The sequence below is a fragment of the Asterias amurensis genome, chromosome 12 (genome assembly GCF_032118995.1).
Source record: "Asterias amurensis chromosome 12, ASM3211899v1".
Classification (NCBI taxonomy): Eukaryota; Metazoa; Echinodermata; class Asteroidea; order Forcipulatida; family Asteriidae; genus Asterias; species Asterias amurensis.
In genome coordinates, this window is record NC_092659.1 from 8,546,815 (window position 1) to 8,562,825 (window position 16,011).

General features: G+C 36.7%; 1 protein-coding gene across 3 annotated transcripts in view; it reads left to right on the forward strand.

Annotated features, from left to right (window-relative positions):
• The first annotated feature begins 4,049 nt into the window (after positions 1 to 4,049).
• The window catches only part of LOC139944741 (unconventional myosin-XVI-like), a 62,680-nt gene continuing 50,718 nt past the window's right edge, over positions 4,050 to 16,011 (forward strand). The window contains exons 1-2 of one of the 3 annotated variants that reach the window (XM_071941802.1): positions 4,050 to 4,183; positions 9,673 to 9,742. Coding sequence is in view for 2 of the 3 variants with exons in the window: in XM_071941799.1 (XP_071797900.1) it covers positions 11,366 to 11,414 (49 nt within the window). In the remaining variant the exon portion in view is untranslated. Of the gene's footprint in view, positions 4,184 to 9,672; positions 9,743 to 11,025; positions 11,415 to 15,548; positions 15,673 to 16,011 lie in introns of those variants that run through there. The other 2 variants (XM_071941799.1, XM_071941800.1) reach the window with 2 other exon arrangements.

The following is a 16,011-nucleotide window of genomic DNA, read 5'->3' on the forward strand; positions in this document are numbered from 1 at the left end:
GAACATGACAGTGGTAATTGGTGCTTGCAAAAAGTTCCTCGATCGGCCTTGCCTGAAGAATTGTGTGTAGGGCTCTTCCTTGCTCTATGGTAGGGCCTACCTTGTCTTTTAAAGGCAGTGGACACTATTGGTAATTACTCAAAATATTTATCAGCATAAAACCTTTCTTGGTGACGAGTAATGGGGAGAGGTTGATGGTATAAAACATTGTGAGAAACGGCTCCCTCTGAAGTGCCATAGTTTTCGAGAGAGAAGTAATTTTCGACGAATTTGATTTCGAGACCTCAAGTTTAGAACTTGAGGTCTCGAAATCAACCATCTAAACGCACACAACTTCGTGTGACAAGGGTGTTTTTTTCTTTCATTATTATCTCTCAAGTTCGATGACCGATTGAGCTAAAAATTTTCACAGGTTTGTTATTTTATGCATATGTTGAGATACACCAACTGTGAAGGCTAGTCTTTGACAATTACCAATAGTGTCCACTGGCTTTAAAGGGATTCAGTATCATGTTTGGTAACTGGAACCCATCGTTTGTTCCATATAGCCTGAAAGTTTCATTTCAAAGGCGTAGTGTTCGTGCACTGGTTACCAAAACGACACTAAAATAAGCAGGCAACCAGTTAACTACTGGGGGCCAAATTTCATAGAGCTGCTTTGCACAAAAATTTCCTTAGCATGAAATGTTTGCCTTGATAAAAAAAAGGATTGCCTACTAAATCTCCACTAATTGATTTTCAATGTAAGCAAACAACAGCTGACTACCAGTAACAAGCAATATGCAACACTTGGTAATTTGGTTGGTAATCCTGTTGTTATCAAGGAAGAAATTTCATGCTAAGCAAAGTTTTGTGCCTTAGCAGCTCTATGAAATTGGGCTTAGCAAAGAGCAACGTTAGAATAGACCGATTGCGCTTCCAATTATGTGATCACGTGACCTAAAGTGGGTATAGAAAACAAGGCCACACATTTAAGCCATGGGAAGACTCGTACGTGGACCGCAATCTGCTGTATTTCGATAAATTTTAAATAAAAAAGACTTAGCCCTTTTTTATAAAGTTGAATGTTGTGACATTGATTGAAATCACATTTTGCTGATTGATATGTCCAGTATTCCACTACAAAAGAGAGTACGGCGTAAATCCTGTTGAGCGAGAGCTCACGATCACGCGCCGGGCGTGGATTTTGCGCTGTGCACGGCAGAAGTCGGGCTGCCATAAGGGGGATCGCGAAGTTGTCCGACTCAAAGCTGACAGCTACCCCTTCTAATCAAATAATTTGAGGGTGGATATAAAGGGATTCGCAGCTTCTTCATGAGATTTTTATTGAAAGTAATGGCAGCAAAATCATTACAATCGGGGCCATGTAAAAACCACACTTTCCGTGCACAAACACATCAATGACATCGTTTGAACATTCTCGTGGCATTCCTAGTTGGCTGAACTGTGTTTACCCATCAATGGCATTGTTTTAGCCACCGGTAAGGTCTCGTGTTACAAACTCCTGAGTATTCTTCAGTGATTTCGAGAATTGAGTCTACTGAACAAAAAATTGCCACAGTAGGCAAAATCATGTCTTTTCAACTCAAGTACATACAGTGCTCCGTGTTACATTTTATTTAGTACCCACACTATATAGGTCACGTACCGCACGACGGAGTGTAATCAGTCTATTGTTTTTACGAAGTTATTAGTTCAGCATGTGACTACCGTCAGGATATTTGCATAACGCATTCTGAATTAGCCAATCAGTAGAAGGTTTGTCACTACTGTTGACCAATGGCAAGCCCTAAAACGGTTCACCTCAAATTTCTAGCAGACGACTTTCCTCACTGGTTGCAAAGGGGTCAGTATCCCTTCGCACCAAGAGAAATAGTTGTTGTTGTTTTGGTTTTTTTTTTTTCAAAATAAACATTAAATCAAACATAAAATTTATCCTATTTAAGTTACATTGAGAATACTTTACAAGTAATATATAACCTTTCTTGGACAAAAGGTGAGATTTGAAGACATTTTCAGTGACCGCGCAAGGATATAAATCCAGTGAACCGCCCCTTTGAATAAAAAAAGCAAAAGTTACTCTTCAGCAGCCTGTTGCGCTTTTTCAGTAGCAGCGAGATTTTGACGCAGCACTGACTTAGTTCAAATTCTGTGAGAATTGTTCACATAAATTTCCTTCTCTCAGGTTATTTTGTCATTTTTATTGTTATACATTGACTGGAAAACGTTTGCTGATGGAGCTGGTGTCTTTTTCATCTCATTTCTCAGCGGAGGACAATATTTCCGGGAAAATTTCCACTGAAGGCAGTCATTTCTCACGGGAACCCACTACCGTGAAATGTTATGGGCGTGCAGGCTCATAATATGAACTCAGCGGACAAATTTAGGTGAGTTTTCAAGGCGTTTGAAACTGCGAGCGAATCACAAAAATGCCTGAGAAAACCGGATTTGTATTAGTAAAATGCCAAAGGAACATTAATACTACTGTTAATCTTTTTTTTTAACTAGGCCTACTTCATAAATGTGCGTGTTTGTGGTCTAGCTTGGCCGGCACAACAAAAAATCACGACCCTTTGGTCTGTCTTACCTTCTTCAACATTTCACCAATTCAATCTGTGTCACAGTGTTATAATAACAGCATTATTAGTGTCTAGACATTATTAGTGTCTAGACATGTAAATAGCTCAAGTTAATCCAATTAAAAAAACAGAACTTGAGTGCAGTAGTAATAGGCTCACTACAATGGAAATTGTATCACTATAACTATTGTGCGAAACACCTGCCTTATTCAAAATCTGTGTTGACACAAAATAGACGTCATGACCCAAGAATGTGTGAATGCATCTCTCCAACAACAGGTGGAAACATTCAATCATTCAATAGGCTGGAGGATTTTAAAAACTGAAAAGAGGACACTAAGAAATAATCTGCCTCTTTCTTGTTCTTGTTCCCATGACTTAGTGGAAATAAACTAAACTGAACTGAAAGAACATGAACAAACAGAGACTTTTTGTTTGAAATGGTCAATCGAGAATGAAATGGTGCAAACATCGAAAACACACAGCAACAAGTATATAGAACATCCAACATTACAGAACCAAAACAAACACACAACAGACGTAAAATATGTTCAAGAACTAAAACAAAATAGATAGGGTTTCAATTAATGGTAAATAATACCTTCAGTATCATAGGTTTTTAAAACAATTAGGCCTAATATAAAATTTAGTGTATTTTTTAAAGGTTTGCTTTCACAGGAATGATAGACCTAGATGGATGAAATGAAAGTGTTTGAGTGAATGGAAGTATGGATGATTTTTTTATTGTGGAAAGATTCTTATTATTCTGTGTGTTGTTTCTGTTGGCAAATTGAGGATTTGTTATCCTCTGTATTGGCTGTAAGTCCCATAAGGACAAGTGAATGTGTTGTGGTAACACTCACTCTTTGTCTTGTCTCGTATTTTCTGTACAATTGGTCAAATAAAAACTGAAATGTTGTGGTCTCTCAGAAGTTTGCTAAACAGTCTCGACTTTTACGTCAAGAAATCCCGGCCATAAAAAATAATTATCCATGGAAAATATTCAGTATTAAATTTAAGTGACCCTTTAGTAATAATGTCATTGTTCATTTTTCAGGAAGCTAAAATTATTCGAGGTGTGGTCATAGAAGGCCTCACAGTTTGTAAATAATGATATGAAACTTGGACTCACTAGGCCTACTATTAAGACCCTGCTGTCCTTGCTCTATGGTAAGATGGTCTGCCTCGTAGTAACCTTTATTTGAAAACAAAATCATTGAGCCGCTTGAAATAATGTTATGACCCTTTGTTGGGTCTACACTAGCGCATAGCTTCTATTATTGGTTCAAAGCAAAGATCATAGAGCGCCGACGATCTTTGGTTCAAAGTCAACCAAACAAAAATCAATTCACTCCCGCAAAGTTGTCATAGCGCCCTCAAGAGAATGTTAAGAGGATGTCAAACGGATGCCAAGAAACCGCACCTAATCGAACACAACCAAGGTGTCTGGGTACCCGATATCGACCACCTGCTAATGGATGGAGTTTGCGTTCGGAAATCACAAAACATTACTCAATCAGGGAAGCAAAAGACACATCAACAACCAACAACAACAGTAACTGAATCATCTGGGACCTTTTTGCGAACAGGGTCAACAATAATTGGTAAGTGATATGTCTCTTTTTTATCATTGATTACGTTAATTGTTTATGCCATACTACGTCATCTATTTCCCGGAATATCTGTGTTTGACCTTCATGTGGATGTCACAAGTGTTGCGTTTGTTTGTGTGAATGTGATACCATCCATAACCATTTATTTACTGTGTGAATGCATTGCGGAATTGCGTGCGAGTTGTATTATTGTATTGTATTAATATCATGATTATCCAGTTTGGGGGAGTGGTGATGGGGGGGGGGGGGTATTCAACAATAATATGTTTGAAATCAGCATTTTTGTATAAAGCAGTTGTTTAAGTTGTGTAATAGAAGGAAAAGTTTTCAGTATACCTCAATGAGATATCCCTTTATGTAAAAATGAGTGAAAAGGTGGTGGCGCCATGCGGAAGGTTATCCAAATAAAATATTGCAATTGCAAGCTAGACGTTACAGCTTTAAAATACGAATTTTAATAAAAAATAGTTTTCTTTATTTATTTTCAAAATTAAAATTAAGGCTTTCATTTGTCATAAAATTGCTTTGTTATCTAAATTTATATTGTTAAAACTCTCACGCCTTTAATTATAGTTTGTCATCTATTCATGTGTCTTCTTTTAAAGGCAGTGGACACTATTTACATTCTATTTAAAACATATAAGTTGTTCTCAATTTTACTTTTCATCAGATGCTAATTGTCATTGCTTTAAGTGAAAAATAGCAGCTTCACATTATTTAAAAGTTAAAGGCAGTGGACATTCAGGCCTCAACCTCTACAGCGGCCACCAGCGGCCATTGCCACAATGCCCCAGCCAATTGCCGTGAAGCCCTTTTAAAAATCACGTACCTTACGGACACTTGACCGTCGTGCCCTTTTCCATTGATTCCATAACATTATTTATTCGAAAAAGTTATTTAATGTTAACATTGTGACCCATTTAATTTATATGGAGGTAAAATTCGGAACGTACGATCCCGCACACTAGTTTTTCACAATGCTGCTTCTGTGCAATAAAAAATGTGTCGAGAATGTGGCATGGTAACCATATCAAACGTAGTTGAGCTGTTTACTACTAAAAACGCAGCACCAGACTACTCCAATATATAAACTCGCTACAAGTCCCTACATTAAATTACGCATTTTCGCACTGATTTTGTCTATTGAGATCTGTGTTTGTAGCGGATCGGGCGGGGGAGGCGCGCGGCCAGGGGCTGGATACAGTCTATGTTTTTCCCCTGGCTATTTCGCTGGTGTCCAAGGCTTGCACTGGATTAATGTTTGTGACCCACCACTACCAGTGATCTGCCTGCCTTGCGACTTTATTTTTCATTGCCAAACACATGTTTGTGTACACACAACAAGCGTGGAATTGTAAAACGTCAAACGGCAGAGCCCTTATTTGGCAATCATCATACTCCATCAAGTTAATTATTGATTAATCAGCATGCCATCCCACAAAAGATGCAAAAATAAGCAGGGAGGCGAAAGGGCTAGAGTGGTAGCAAAGTGCCAACTTTAGAAGCATTTTTTAATTAGGTGCGTTTGTTTACTTTTTTTATAGTAATTATTTAGCGCAGTCTAGCATGGCATAAACGCCGGCATGCAAAATACAACTTACAAGTTTAGCTAAATGCTGGCCAATTATTTTGTGCTAAGGGGTTGGGGGTTCGTTTTTAATTTTCTTAATCATATTTATATAAAAAAAAGAAGGGAAAAAAAAGAAATAAATATTTTTCCAAATCATCGGATTAAGCTGAGCCTCTGGGTTGTTGGTGTATGATGGGGGTTGTTGGCGTGGGGTGGGTTGGGCTCGTTTGTCTCGCAGAGTTGGGGTAGTGGTGAGCCAGAGACTAATTGATCTTTTTTTCTTCAGATTAGCACGCAGGGAATTATTTTTCTTAATATTTTTTCTGTATGATTTTTTCAACAATTCTTTGTTCTGGAGCAATGATTTGTTTTCAGATGACCAGAAGGGAGTTTAATTAAGTCTTAAGTTAATTACTGGGGTAATCGTTTGCAATTCGAGCGCTGCAAAAAACTGTAAATAATTCAGAAACAAATGTTTTTAAACTTTTATTCAATTTCAGCGACAATGAAATAAATATGGGTTGGAAAGTTGACCACCATCTTGAAATCAGTGGAAAGTATTTTAACATAACCATCAACAAATAAAGGTTTGAAAATGGCCTTGGTGCCCTTTCAGTTGGCCTTGGTGCCCCTTTCTTTTTGAGAGCTTTTTGAGGCCAAGTGGCCTTGCCCCTCTGAGGCTAAAGGTTGAGGCCTGGACATTCAAAATAATTATTAGCATAAAAACTTACTTGGTATTGAGCAATGGGGAGAAGTTGATAGTATAAAACACTTTGAGAAACGGCTCCCTCTGAAGTAACGTAGTTTTTGAGAAAGAAGTAGTTTTCCAAGAATTTGATTTAGAGACCTCGGATTTAGAATTTGAGGTCTCGAAATCAAGCATCTGAAAGCACACAACTTCGTGTGACAAGGGTGTTTTTTCTTTCTTTGTTATCTCCGAACTTCAACAACCAATTGAGCTCAAATTTTCACAGGTTTGTTATTTTATACATGTTAAAGACAATGGACACTATTGGTAAATGTCAAAGACCAGTCTTCTCACATGGTGTATCTCAACATGCATAAAATAACAAACCTCTGAAAATTTGAGCTCGATTGGTTGTCGGAGTTGCGACACACGAAGTTGTCACACAAAGTTGTGTGCATTCAGATGCTTGATTTCGAGACCTCAAATTCTAAACTTGAGGTCTCAAAATTAAATTCATGGAAAATTACTTCTTTCTCGAAAACTACGTCACTTCAGAGGGAGCCGTTTCTCACAATGTTTTATACTATCAACCTCTCCCAATTTTACTCTTTACCAAGTGAGGTTTTTTGCTGATAAATATTTTGACTAAATTCCAATAGTGTCCACTGCCTTTAAGATACACCAGGTGAGAAGACTGGTCTTCAACAATTACCAATGTGTCCAGTGCCTTTGATTTCAAAATCCTCACTCACCAGCATTAAAGGTCATGTATTGTACATTTGGTTTTTGGAACCACTCGTTTGTTTTTTAATCCTGTATAAATTAATACAATTAATAAAACTTTGTTTCAAAAGTTGGTTATGTTTATTGAGATATTGCTGATCGAATGTTTATAATCCAGGAAGAATAATACCTCTATTGGCACAATCTGAGAATCGTTACTGACAGTCGCACTTAATTTCTAAGCACATTTCTTCAAAGTTAAATACAATTATAAAACTAAATGTGAAATATTCGTTTCAAAAGTTGGTTATAAATGGTTTTGAGATATTGCTGATTGAATGTTAATGCAGTAATAATAATACCAGGGCCAAATTTCATAGAGCTGCTTAAGCACAAAATTTTGCTTAAGCAAAAAATCCTTGCTTAGTAAAATCAGATTACCGACCAAGACTCCACTCAATTGTTATGCTAAGTAAACAACAACTAAATACCAGTCACAGGCAATGCATATATGGCATGAAATTTTTGCCAGTAACATGTGAAAAATAAGCGAGCTATTTTCGTGCTTTAAAAGCAAATTTTTTGCTTATGCAGCTGTATGAAATTAGCCCCTGTACATAGAAAGTTACTGACAGTCACACTTCGTTTCTAACAACATTTCTTCAACGTGAAATGTTTCCAAAATGCTTATATCGAAAGCTGCCGTAGGCTTCTAACCAACAGGTTTTTTTTGGCCATTAATTTTAAGAACTGATGTCCAAACAAATAGGCCTATCTTCCCTGTATCTGTCAGCATGGAGGTAGAAATAAGTTTTAATCACAGGATTTACCTTCTGTAATTCACCACAGAACATAATTAAAAAGTACACAAAAAAGTGTTTTTTAAACTTTAGTAGATCTTTGACTTAACTATCGTTTACACCACACTAGCTGTCTACAGTAGGGAGTTTGGGTCAGTGTTTTTGTTGTTTTTCTATTTGTCATGTTTTGCTTTGTTTGTAATCTAAATTTAGTTGTTAATTCTAATGCCTTTAATCATGATGTTGTATACTTCATTTTTTCTTCTGTTGTTTTGACTGGAAATCAAATAAGTTGAATCACTGAAGTTGAAAGTTAGAGAATTAAATTGCATAGTTCTATTAAATTATTATTATATAAATTCAAAGTCCTCCTCCTTGTTTTTTAAGTCTGAAAAATGATCTAGCTCCAACTTATCTTTAGAACCTTATTTCTTTGCCCACAGTTTTCCTGAACCCTGTACCTATGTGTATGGCCAACAAGCATTCACTTTGATTTCAAAATCCTCACCAGCATTAACCATTCGTCAGCAGGGAGGTAGAAATCACTTTTAATCCTATGAATTACATTTGGAATTACATTTTTAGTAGATTACTTTACACTGGCTGTCTGTTAAAGGCACTGATACACATTTGGTAATTACTCAAAATATTAGCATAAAACCTTACTTGGTAACAAGCAACGGAGAGCTGTTGATAATAGTATAAAACATTATGAGAAAGGACTCACTCTAATGTAACATAGTTTTAGAGAAAGAGGTAATTTCTAACAAAAAAATAATAAAAGACTTCTGGCTAGAAGCCTTTTATTCCTATCTGGAAAGCACACTATTTTTTACATCAAGGGTGTTTTTTCTTTCAACTTCAATGACCAGATGAGTTAAAGTTTTCACATGCTTGTTATTTTGTGCATACGTTGGGATACACCATGGAGGAAGAAACTTCTTCCTCCATGGATACACCAAGTGAGAATACTGGTATTTGACAATTACCAAACAAATTCAGCACCTTTTACACAGTGACAGTGGGTTTGAGTGGTTTGAGTTAGTTCTTGCCAATATTCCACTTATAAGGACATACCATGATCCACCTCACTGAACAAGAACCATTGTATTTCTGCCTGGTGGCTGGACCTTCCACTGTGTGGTTACATAACCTTTAGGCTTTTAAAGTAGGCTGGCAACTCCCATTGATTGTGTACAGGATACATACAAGCCCTACTCAATGGTACAATCATGGAGCAATAAACTAGACATAATGTGTACTACCAGGCGTGAAACTTCACGGAGGCAACGATTGTGACTGCCTCTTAGGCCCCTGGTCATTGCCTTGGTGCCCTTGAAATGCTACAGTACAAATTTACAATTTCCTCATAGGGTGCCCTTTACCAAGGAGAAAATGCCTTGGTGCCCTTGCCCTTTCAAAAACGAAGCATACAGGCCTGCATACTCATAGGTCCAGCCTCCCCTCCCCCCCATTGCGGGTATGTGATGATTCAGTATATTGTATGATGTATTGTTTACTTTCTGTGAAGTAAACATGTCAGATGACGTCTGCGTTACATTCATACAGGTATTCAGTTATCTTGGAAAGTGTATTCTAAGTACCAGCAGACTAATAATAGGAATCAGACCCAGTTGTTGATTTAAACACATTTTACTTCCTTCTAAAAAGCTTGAAACTCGCTATTTTTTTTTACCAGCTGTGTGTTAATAATGAGTGGGAAGAGGACATAGGTACTGCAAGACAAGAAGGAGCTTTGAATTGAACAGGTAGGCCTAATTTCAACATTTTTTAGGTAAACAGTCTTTTGCTTTATAGTTCTAGAAAACTTAGGGTATGTTGTTGTATTGTTTTAGTTTGATACTTTTATTAGGGGTTGACAGAGAAATTTACTAGAGAGGGATTTGATTCTGGAACCACAAACTTAATGTGCCAGTTCTCTACCAACTGTGCTATCTAGTTGTTTGTTTTTTTGTTTGTTTGTTTGTTTGTTTGTTTAGATGATCTTTCCTTTGCTACAAGCATTGGTTTAACGTCTTTGGTTATAAACTGCTTGTAACTATGTAATTAGTTGTTGCTGTGTATTTCAGTGACTCAATGATTGTTGTAACTTCTTCTTCCACGGACAGAACAAGCTCTCAAAAATACATTTTGAATAAAAATATGTGACATAAATAAGTCTCAGAATTTTCCTGAGTCTTCAGGTTTTGTTAAAAAAAATATTAACAAATATGGATGGATCAATCAATAGAAAATGACACAACCATCTAAAGATAAAAAGTTACAAAATCTGCAAGGTCATGACGGAAAAAGTTGCACAGTAAAACCAGACATGTACTCTTTGTAGAATTCGGTACGCACTTTAGCGGGACGGCCCCATAGTGGGACGGCCCCATTCAGGTTCATTCAAGTGTTAAGGAGCCAATACTATTTTGTTCTGTCTGAGTCATGCCAATGGGCAATCTTAGGTTATTATTAATTTCCCTGGCAACAAAGTTTTGGCTGCATTAGTTCAAGGGATTCACAGGCCTGTATGCTTCGTTTTTGAAAGGGCAAGGGCTCCAAGTTTTCTCCTTGGTAAAGGGCACCCTGATGAGGACATTGTAAATTTCTACTGTATTCAAGGGCACCAAGGCAATTACCAGGGGGCATTAGGCAATCGCCTATATCAGGCCTGGATTCATTTCATGTCTTTCTCACATGATTTTTTTTTTTTTTTTTTACAAATGAAGAATTAAGATTTTGCTGAACCAATTTCTTGTGATTAAGATTTAGCAGGGGGTACACTGGACTTTATTTGATTCATGTACTTGCTTCCAAAAGACTCTCTTTTAAACTCTTTACAATTAGCTTCACACAAAAAAAGGCCCAGGGTTGGTTGAAGTTGTTCATCATTGCCCCTTTAATTGTAGAGTGGAGAGTTGATTGAACTAGGCTAGATTGAACTAGGCTTTGTTAAAGTGGTCGAGGTTGAGTTTTTATAAGCAGTGCGTCATATCATGTCACAATCACTGTAATATCAGACTTCAACCAGACTGGATGGGAATACTAGAGAAATGGTGTTGAGGAAATCAAAAGTTACTGGAGGTCTTTTGGGGAGTGTTTCTCTGAATTTTAGAACTGAGATTGGAAATTGTGTTTTCAAGTATTGAAGTTTCAATGTTGTTGTTTACGGAAAACTTAGCACAATTCAAGTTAGGGTTACATAGTTTGGGATCATGATGAGTGTTGATGTGTTGTGTATGGAGTTATTGAACACAGTGGGTTTTGACACCTTGTCTATGGATTACGGCAGTACACTGATTGTCAATAAACAAGTTCTGTGAAGTGCAACTGTTGAAAACTGTGTGTTTTGGGACTTTTATGAAGATCAACATTGGATTGGATTTGAAATGGCCAGAATGCGACAAATGTTGTTTGAGAGTATGACAAGAGAGATCTGTAAGTTCATTTTATGTAAAATCTTATTGAACATGTTTTGTTTTAAAAGTTTTTTTTTTCATAGAACTAGGGAAAGTATCTGACTAAACAGTGCTTTTAAAATACATACATTGTACATCAATGTGGGTAAAACAAAAATTATTCATAGTAAAATTATTACATCACATTGGTTTTTGGCAATGAAAATTCGTTTCTTATAATCTTCTGGGTTAAAGGAACACGTTGCCTTGGAGCGGTCGAGTTGGTCTTTGAAAAGCGTTCTGTAACCGTTTGTTATAAAATCGATATGGTTAGAAAGATGTTGTAAAAGTAGAATACAATGATCTACACAAATATGCCTTGAAATTGAGTGGTTTTCTTTTTACCTCGTCGACAAACACGGTCGGCCCATTTATGGGAGTCAAATTTTTGACTCCCATAAATGGCCGACCGTGTAAGTTCGCGACGTAATATGAAAACCGTGCAATTTTGACTGATACTTGTGTGGATCATTATAATCTACTTTTAAAACATCTTTTTAACCGTATGCATTTCATAACAAACGGTTTCAAACGCTTTTTATAGACCAACTCTTCCGATCCAAGGCAAGGCACCGTGTTCCTTTAAAGAAACACAAAAACCAACATGTTGAGTATAAATTTTAATTTTTTTGGGGGGCATTTGTAAACAAAAATTACTAGCAGTGGTAGCTGAAAAGGTCACTTAACAATGGTTAAAATATAAGCGTATGTAAAATTATAAACAATGTTCATCTGGTTGGTAGAGAGCCTGCACGGGAATCCGGAGGTCCTTGGTTCAAATCCAGCTCTAGTAAATTTGTCTTTGTTTATTTGTAAAAAATAAAATAAAATTTATCCAGAAGCTAATCAATCTTTAATAGCCTATCAATCAAGCTAATCCGCATCATCAGTACTTAAAAGAACACTTTGGATCGGCCGAGTTGGTCTTTGAAAAAGCGTTTGTAACCGTTTGTTATAAAATGCATATTGGTTAGAAAGGTGTTTTAAAAGTAGACTTCAATGATCCACACACATTTGCCCCGAAATTGCGTGGTTTTCCTTTTACTTTGCGAACTAACACGGTCGGCCATATGGGAGTCAAAATCTTGACTCCCATAAATGGCCGACTGTGTTTGTCGACGAGGTAAAAGGAAAACCACGCAATTTTGAGTGATACTTGTGTGGATCATTTTGTTCTACTTTTAAAACATCTCTCAATCATATGTCTTTTAAAAACAAACGGTTACAAACGCTTTTCATAGACCAACTCGACTGATCCAAGGCAACGTGTTCCTTTAAGCAGCATGCAGCATAGCTATCTCCCGAAGGCGTTCAGAGCATACTGATCGAAACGTCGAGTTGAAACCAACAGTTCTTTTCAAATCTCATTTAGAGATTATCATTACATGGTGTTACCGCTAACCATTATCGTATTTCCATCATGCAAAGTTTCAAATCCTGCTTATATCAATCTTGTACCAATAATAAAGACTTAGATTGATTTGGCATTCTCAGAGAGATTGTGAGAATGTGTTTCAATCAACTCAAGGACTCTTGGATCAGATGGCCTTCTATGATTTCCGAATTCATCAACTTTGGCTGGTGTACACTTTAGTTGGTGCAGAATTACCATGAAAGCATGAAATGCAGATTTGTTCATTCTATTGAGAAAGGGTTTCAAACACCCACAAGGTTTTTTGCTGGATCCAAGGAAAGATTACAACTTGGGGGCCATTGTCATTGTTCTTGTGGGTTGGTTGTCATCAACCTGGTATGTGTGTGTGTGAAAAACTTAAACAATGTGTGGTGGCTGTCAGTCTAAACTGTTATCCATGCGCTGTATGTTAGGTTTTTTTTTCCCAAAGTGTTCACAGTCTTTAAGGTACTTTTTGTACAGCACAAAACACAATTCCCCACAGATTTACATTGTAACACGTTGAAGATAATGATGGTTGAAAGCTTCCCTTAATAAATTATTTGCAGAGGTGCTGTAGTTTAAAGAAATTTGTAAAACAATGTCACAAAAATATGTTTTCAAGCTAAAATTATTTTTGTGAATTGTTTTACTAATTTCTTAAAATTTGCAGCACCTTTCAGCAAGTAATATTTTAAAGCCATTATACACTTTCGGTAAACAGTATTGTCCAAGTCCCACACTTCGTGTATCACAACTTATATATAAAATAACAATCCTGTGGAAATTTAGGCTCAATCGGACATCGGAGTCGGGAGAAAATAACGGGAAAACCCACTCCTGTTTTCGCGCGTTTCGCCGTGTCATGACATGTGTTTATAACAACTCCGTAATTCTCGTTAACGAGAATTTATATTGTTTTACCGTTTTCTCAAAAAGTAAAGCATTTCATGGACTAATATTTCAAGAGAAGTCTTTCACCATTACCTTCTGTAAACCCTGTAAATTATTTGTAAATCTGTGAACTTTTTTTTTTTTTTCCTGTACCGAAAGGGTCCAATGGCTTAAAGGGAGGCTTTCTACCATCATTATCTTCAAACTGTGTGAGTTTAATGTAAATCTGTGGACATTGGGTTTTGAATCCTACAAAAAATACCCAGACCCTAAAGAACAAGAAGTGCAACTTTATTCTCCTTTTATGAAGTTCTCTAAAAGTGATGGGGTAATATAATATTATGTTCTCTCAAGGGGTGAAGCATCCTGTGCTGGAAGACTGTGATGTTTACTACACTTTGTATTCAAACATTTCTTCAAGGAACTAAAAAAATAATTGGTGATAAATATGTTAGTCTGCCAAAACTGATGACCGTGGATATAGGCCTATCTAAAGGGTTATCTACTTCACCCAGTATGATTAAGTTCCAAGCCTTGTAATTATTGGGCTGACATTTAAGCCCGAACAACCAAGTTTGTCAGGTAGGGCTATAAATAAACTTCCTGAGCGTTCACAAAACAGGAGGTAATGTCAGCAATGGTTCCTTCCGCCTTGAGGAGCCTAGAAACCTTGTCCTGCTTAACACTTACACAATCTCTTCTTCGTAAAGGCACTGGACACTGTTGGTATTTGTCAAAGACCAGTCTTCTCACTCTGTGTATCTCAACATATAACAAACCTGTGAAAATTTGAACTCAATTGTTCATCGAAGTTGAAAGATAATAATGGAAGAAAAAACACCCTTGTCACACAATTACCAAAGGTGTCCAGTGTCTTTAAAAGGGAAGATTCTTTAATATGTTTGTACTGTTCAAGCAAAAGTGAATTAAAGAATTTGGGTACTTTTTGTAACACAAAAATTAGTAGAACTGTGCGAGTTGAATGTAAATCTGTGGACATTGTGTTTTGTGTCCTACAAAAAGTACCATTTAAAAAACAAAAAACAAAAAGGAGGTTTATATTTTATATATAATTATTATTATTATTTATTTGGCTTCAAAACACTTACATATTTGATCAGAGAAGGCTTTCTTTGTAACTTTAAACCCTTTTAGTGCCAAGGTCTGACACGTACATGAACGAACTATTTTATTTACTCCAACACTGTCATCAATCGTACAAGTACGACCCATTATTACGAACGGACATTTTTACTCAAGAAATACTATTGACTTTGGGATGTACCAAGGCGATACAAACTAGCAAGTTCAAAAAAGAAAACTAACTAAATAAAACTGGGTATTTATGGTTCAAAATGCAAAAAAGAATAGGCACTGAAAGAGTAAAAAGGGGTTTTGTGTGTTGGTGATGAAGAAGTTGGTGGGTATGCAGAAGTTTTAATTTTGCAATGGTATGTTGGGTGGTTTCATTTTGTAATAAATGTGTCAAGTTGTAACATCAGACGGAGGGCGGATATGGAAATTAGTGTGGTTCTTTTTATTGAAGTATAGTTTGAACTGTCATTATCATGAGGGAAGAAGGGTATCAGACAGTGATGGTGACATTACAAGGGTATTTACAATGTTATCAATGTGGAATGGAACTGTCATAAAAAAAGGCTGATAAAAATGGTTCAATATTGACATAATGATTGTAAATCAGTGTTGTTATGGGGTGTAAACTTGTTGCAATGACCGCAATACTGAAACAGGATCCAGTAAAACAAACACCTGTAGAACTGAAGTCATCATTTGCATGAATCAATCACAAGCGTCCTTATATTATGGACTGTGAAGAGGTTAACCCTGTTTCAGTCCCAGTACGTTGATTTGGTGACAGTTGATTTGGGTCGTCGGCCCAAACTAGTCATGAGTAGTCCTCAGCTAAAAGTGGTCGCTCGGCGATATTTGGGTGAGTTTGGGGCTATCTCGATCAGAAATTTGTAAAAAAAAATCAAATATTGATATTGATTGTGTCATACCAACTAAAGACTGTGGAAGTATTGCTCAAATCGAAAAACAGTAAAACAACTGGAGCTAATACTACATTTGTCTATTGAATCAAATATTTGTTTCCCCTTGCTAACCTGTGAAATTCACGTACACTTAAAGCAAATTTTTCTGCTATAATGTAGTTACCACAACATTTTTTTTTTCTATTTAAGTCTGTTGATGGCTATGAGATACAGTGCTTTAAATACAGGGGTCGAAATTGCCACTAGCCCGCTAGCCCGGGACTACCAGATTTACA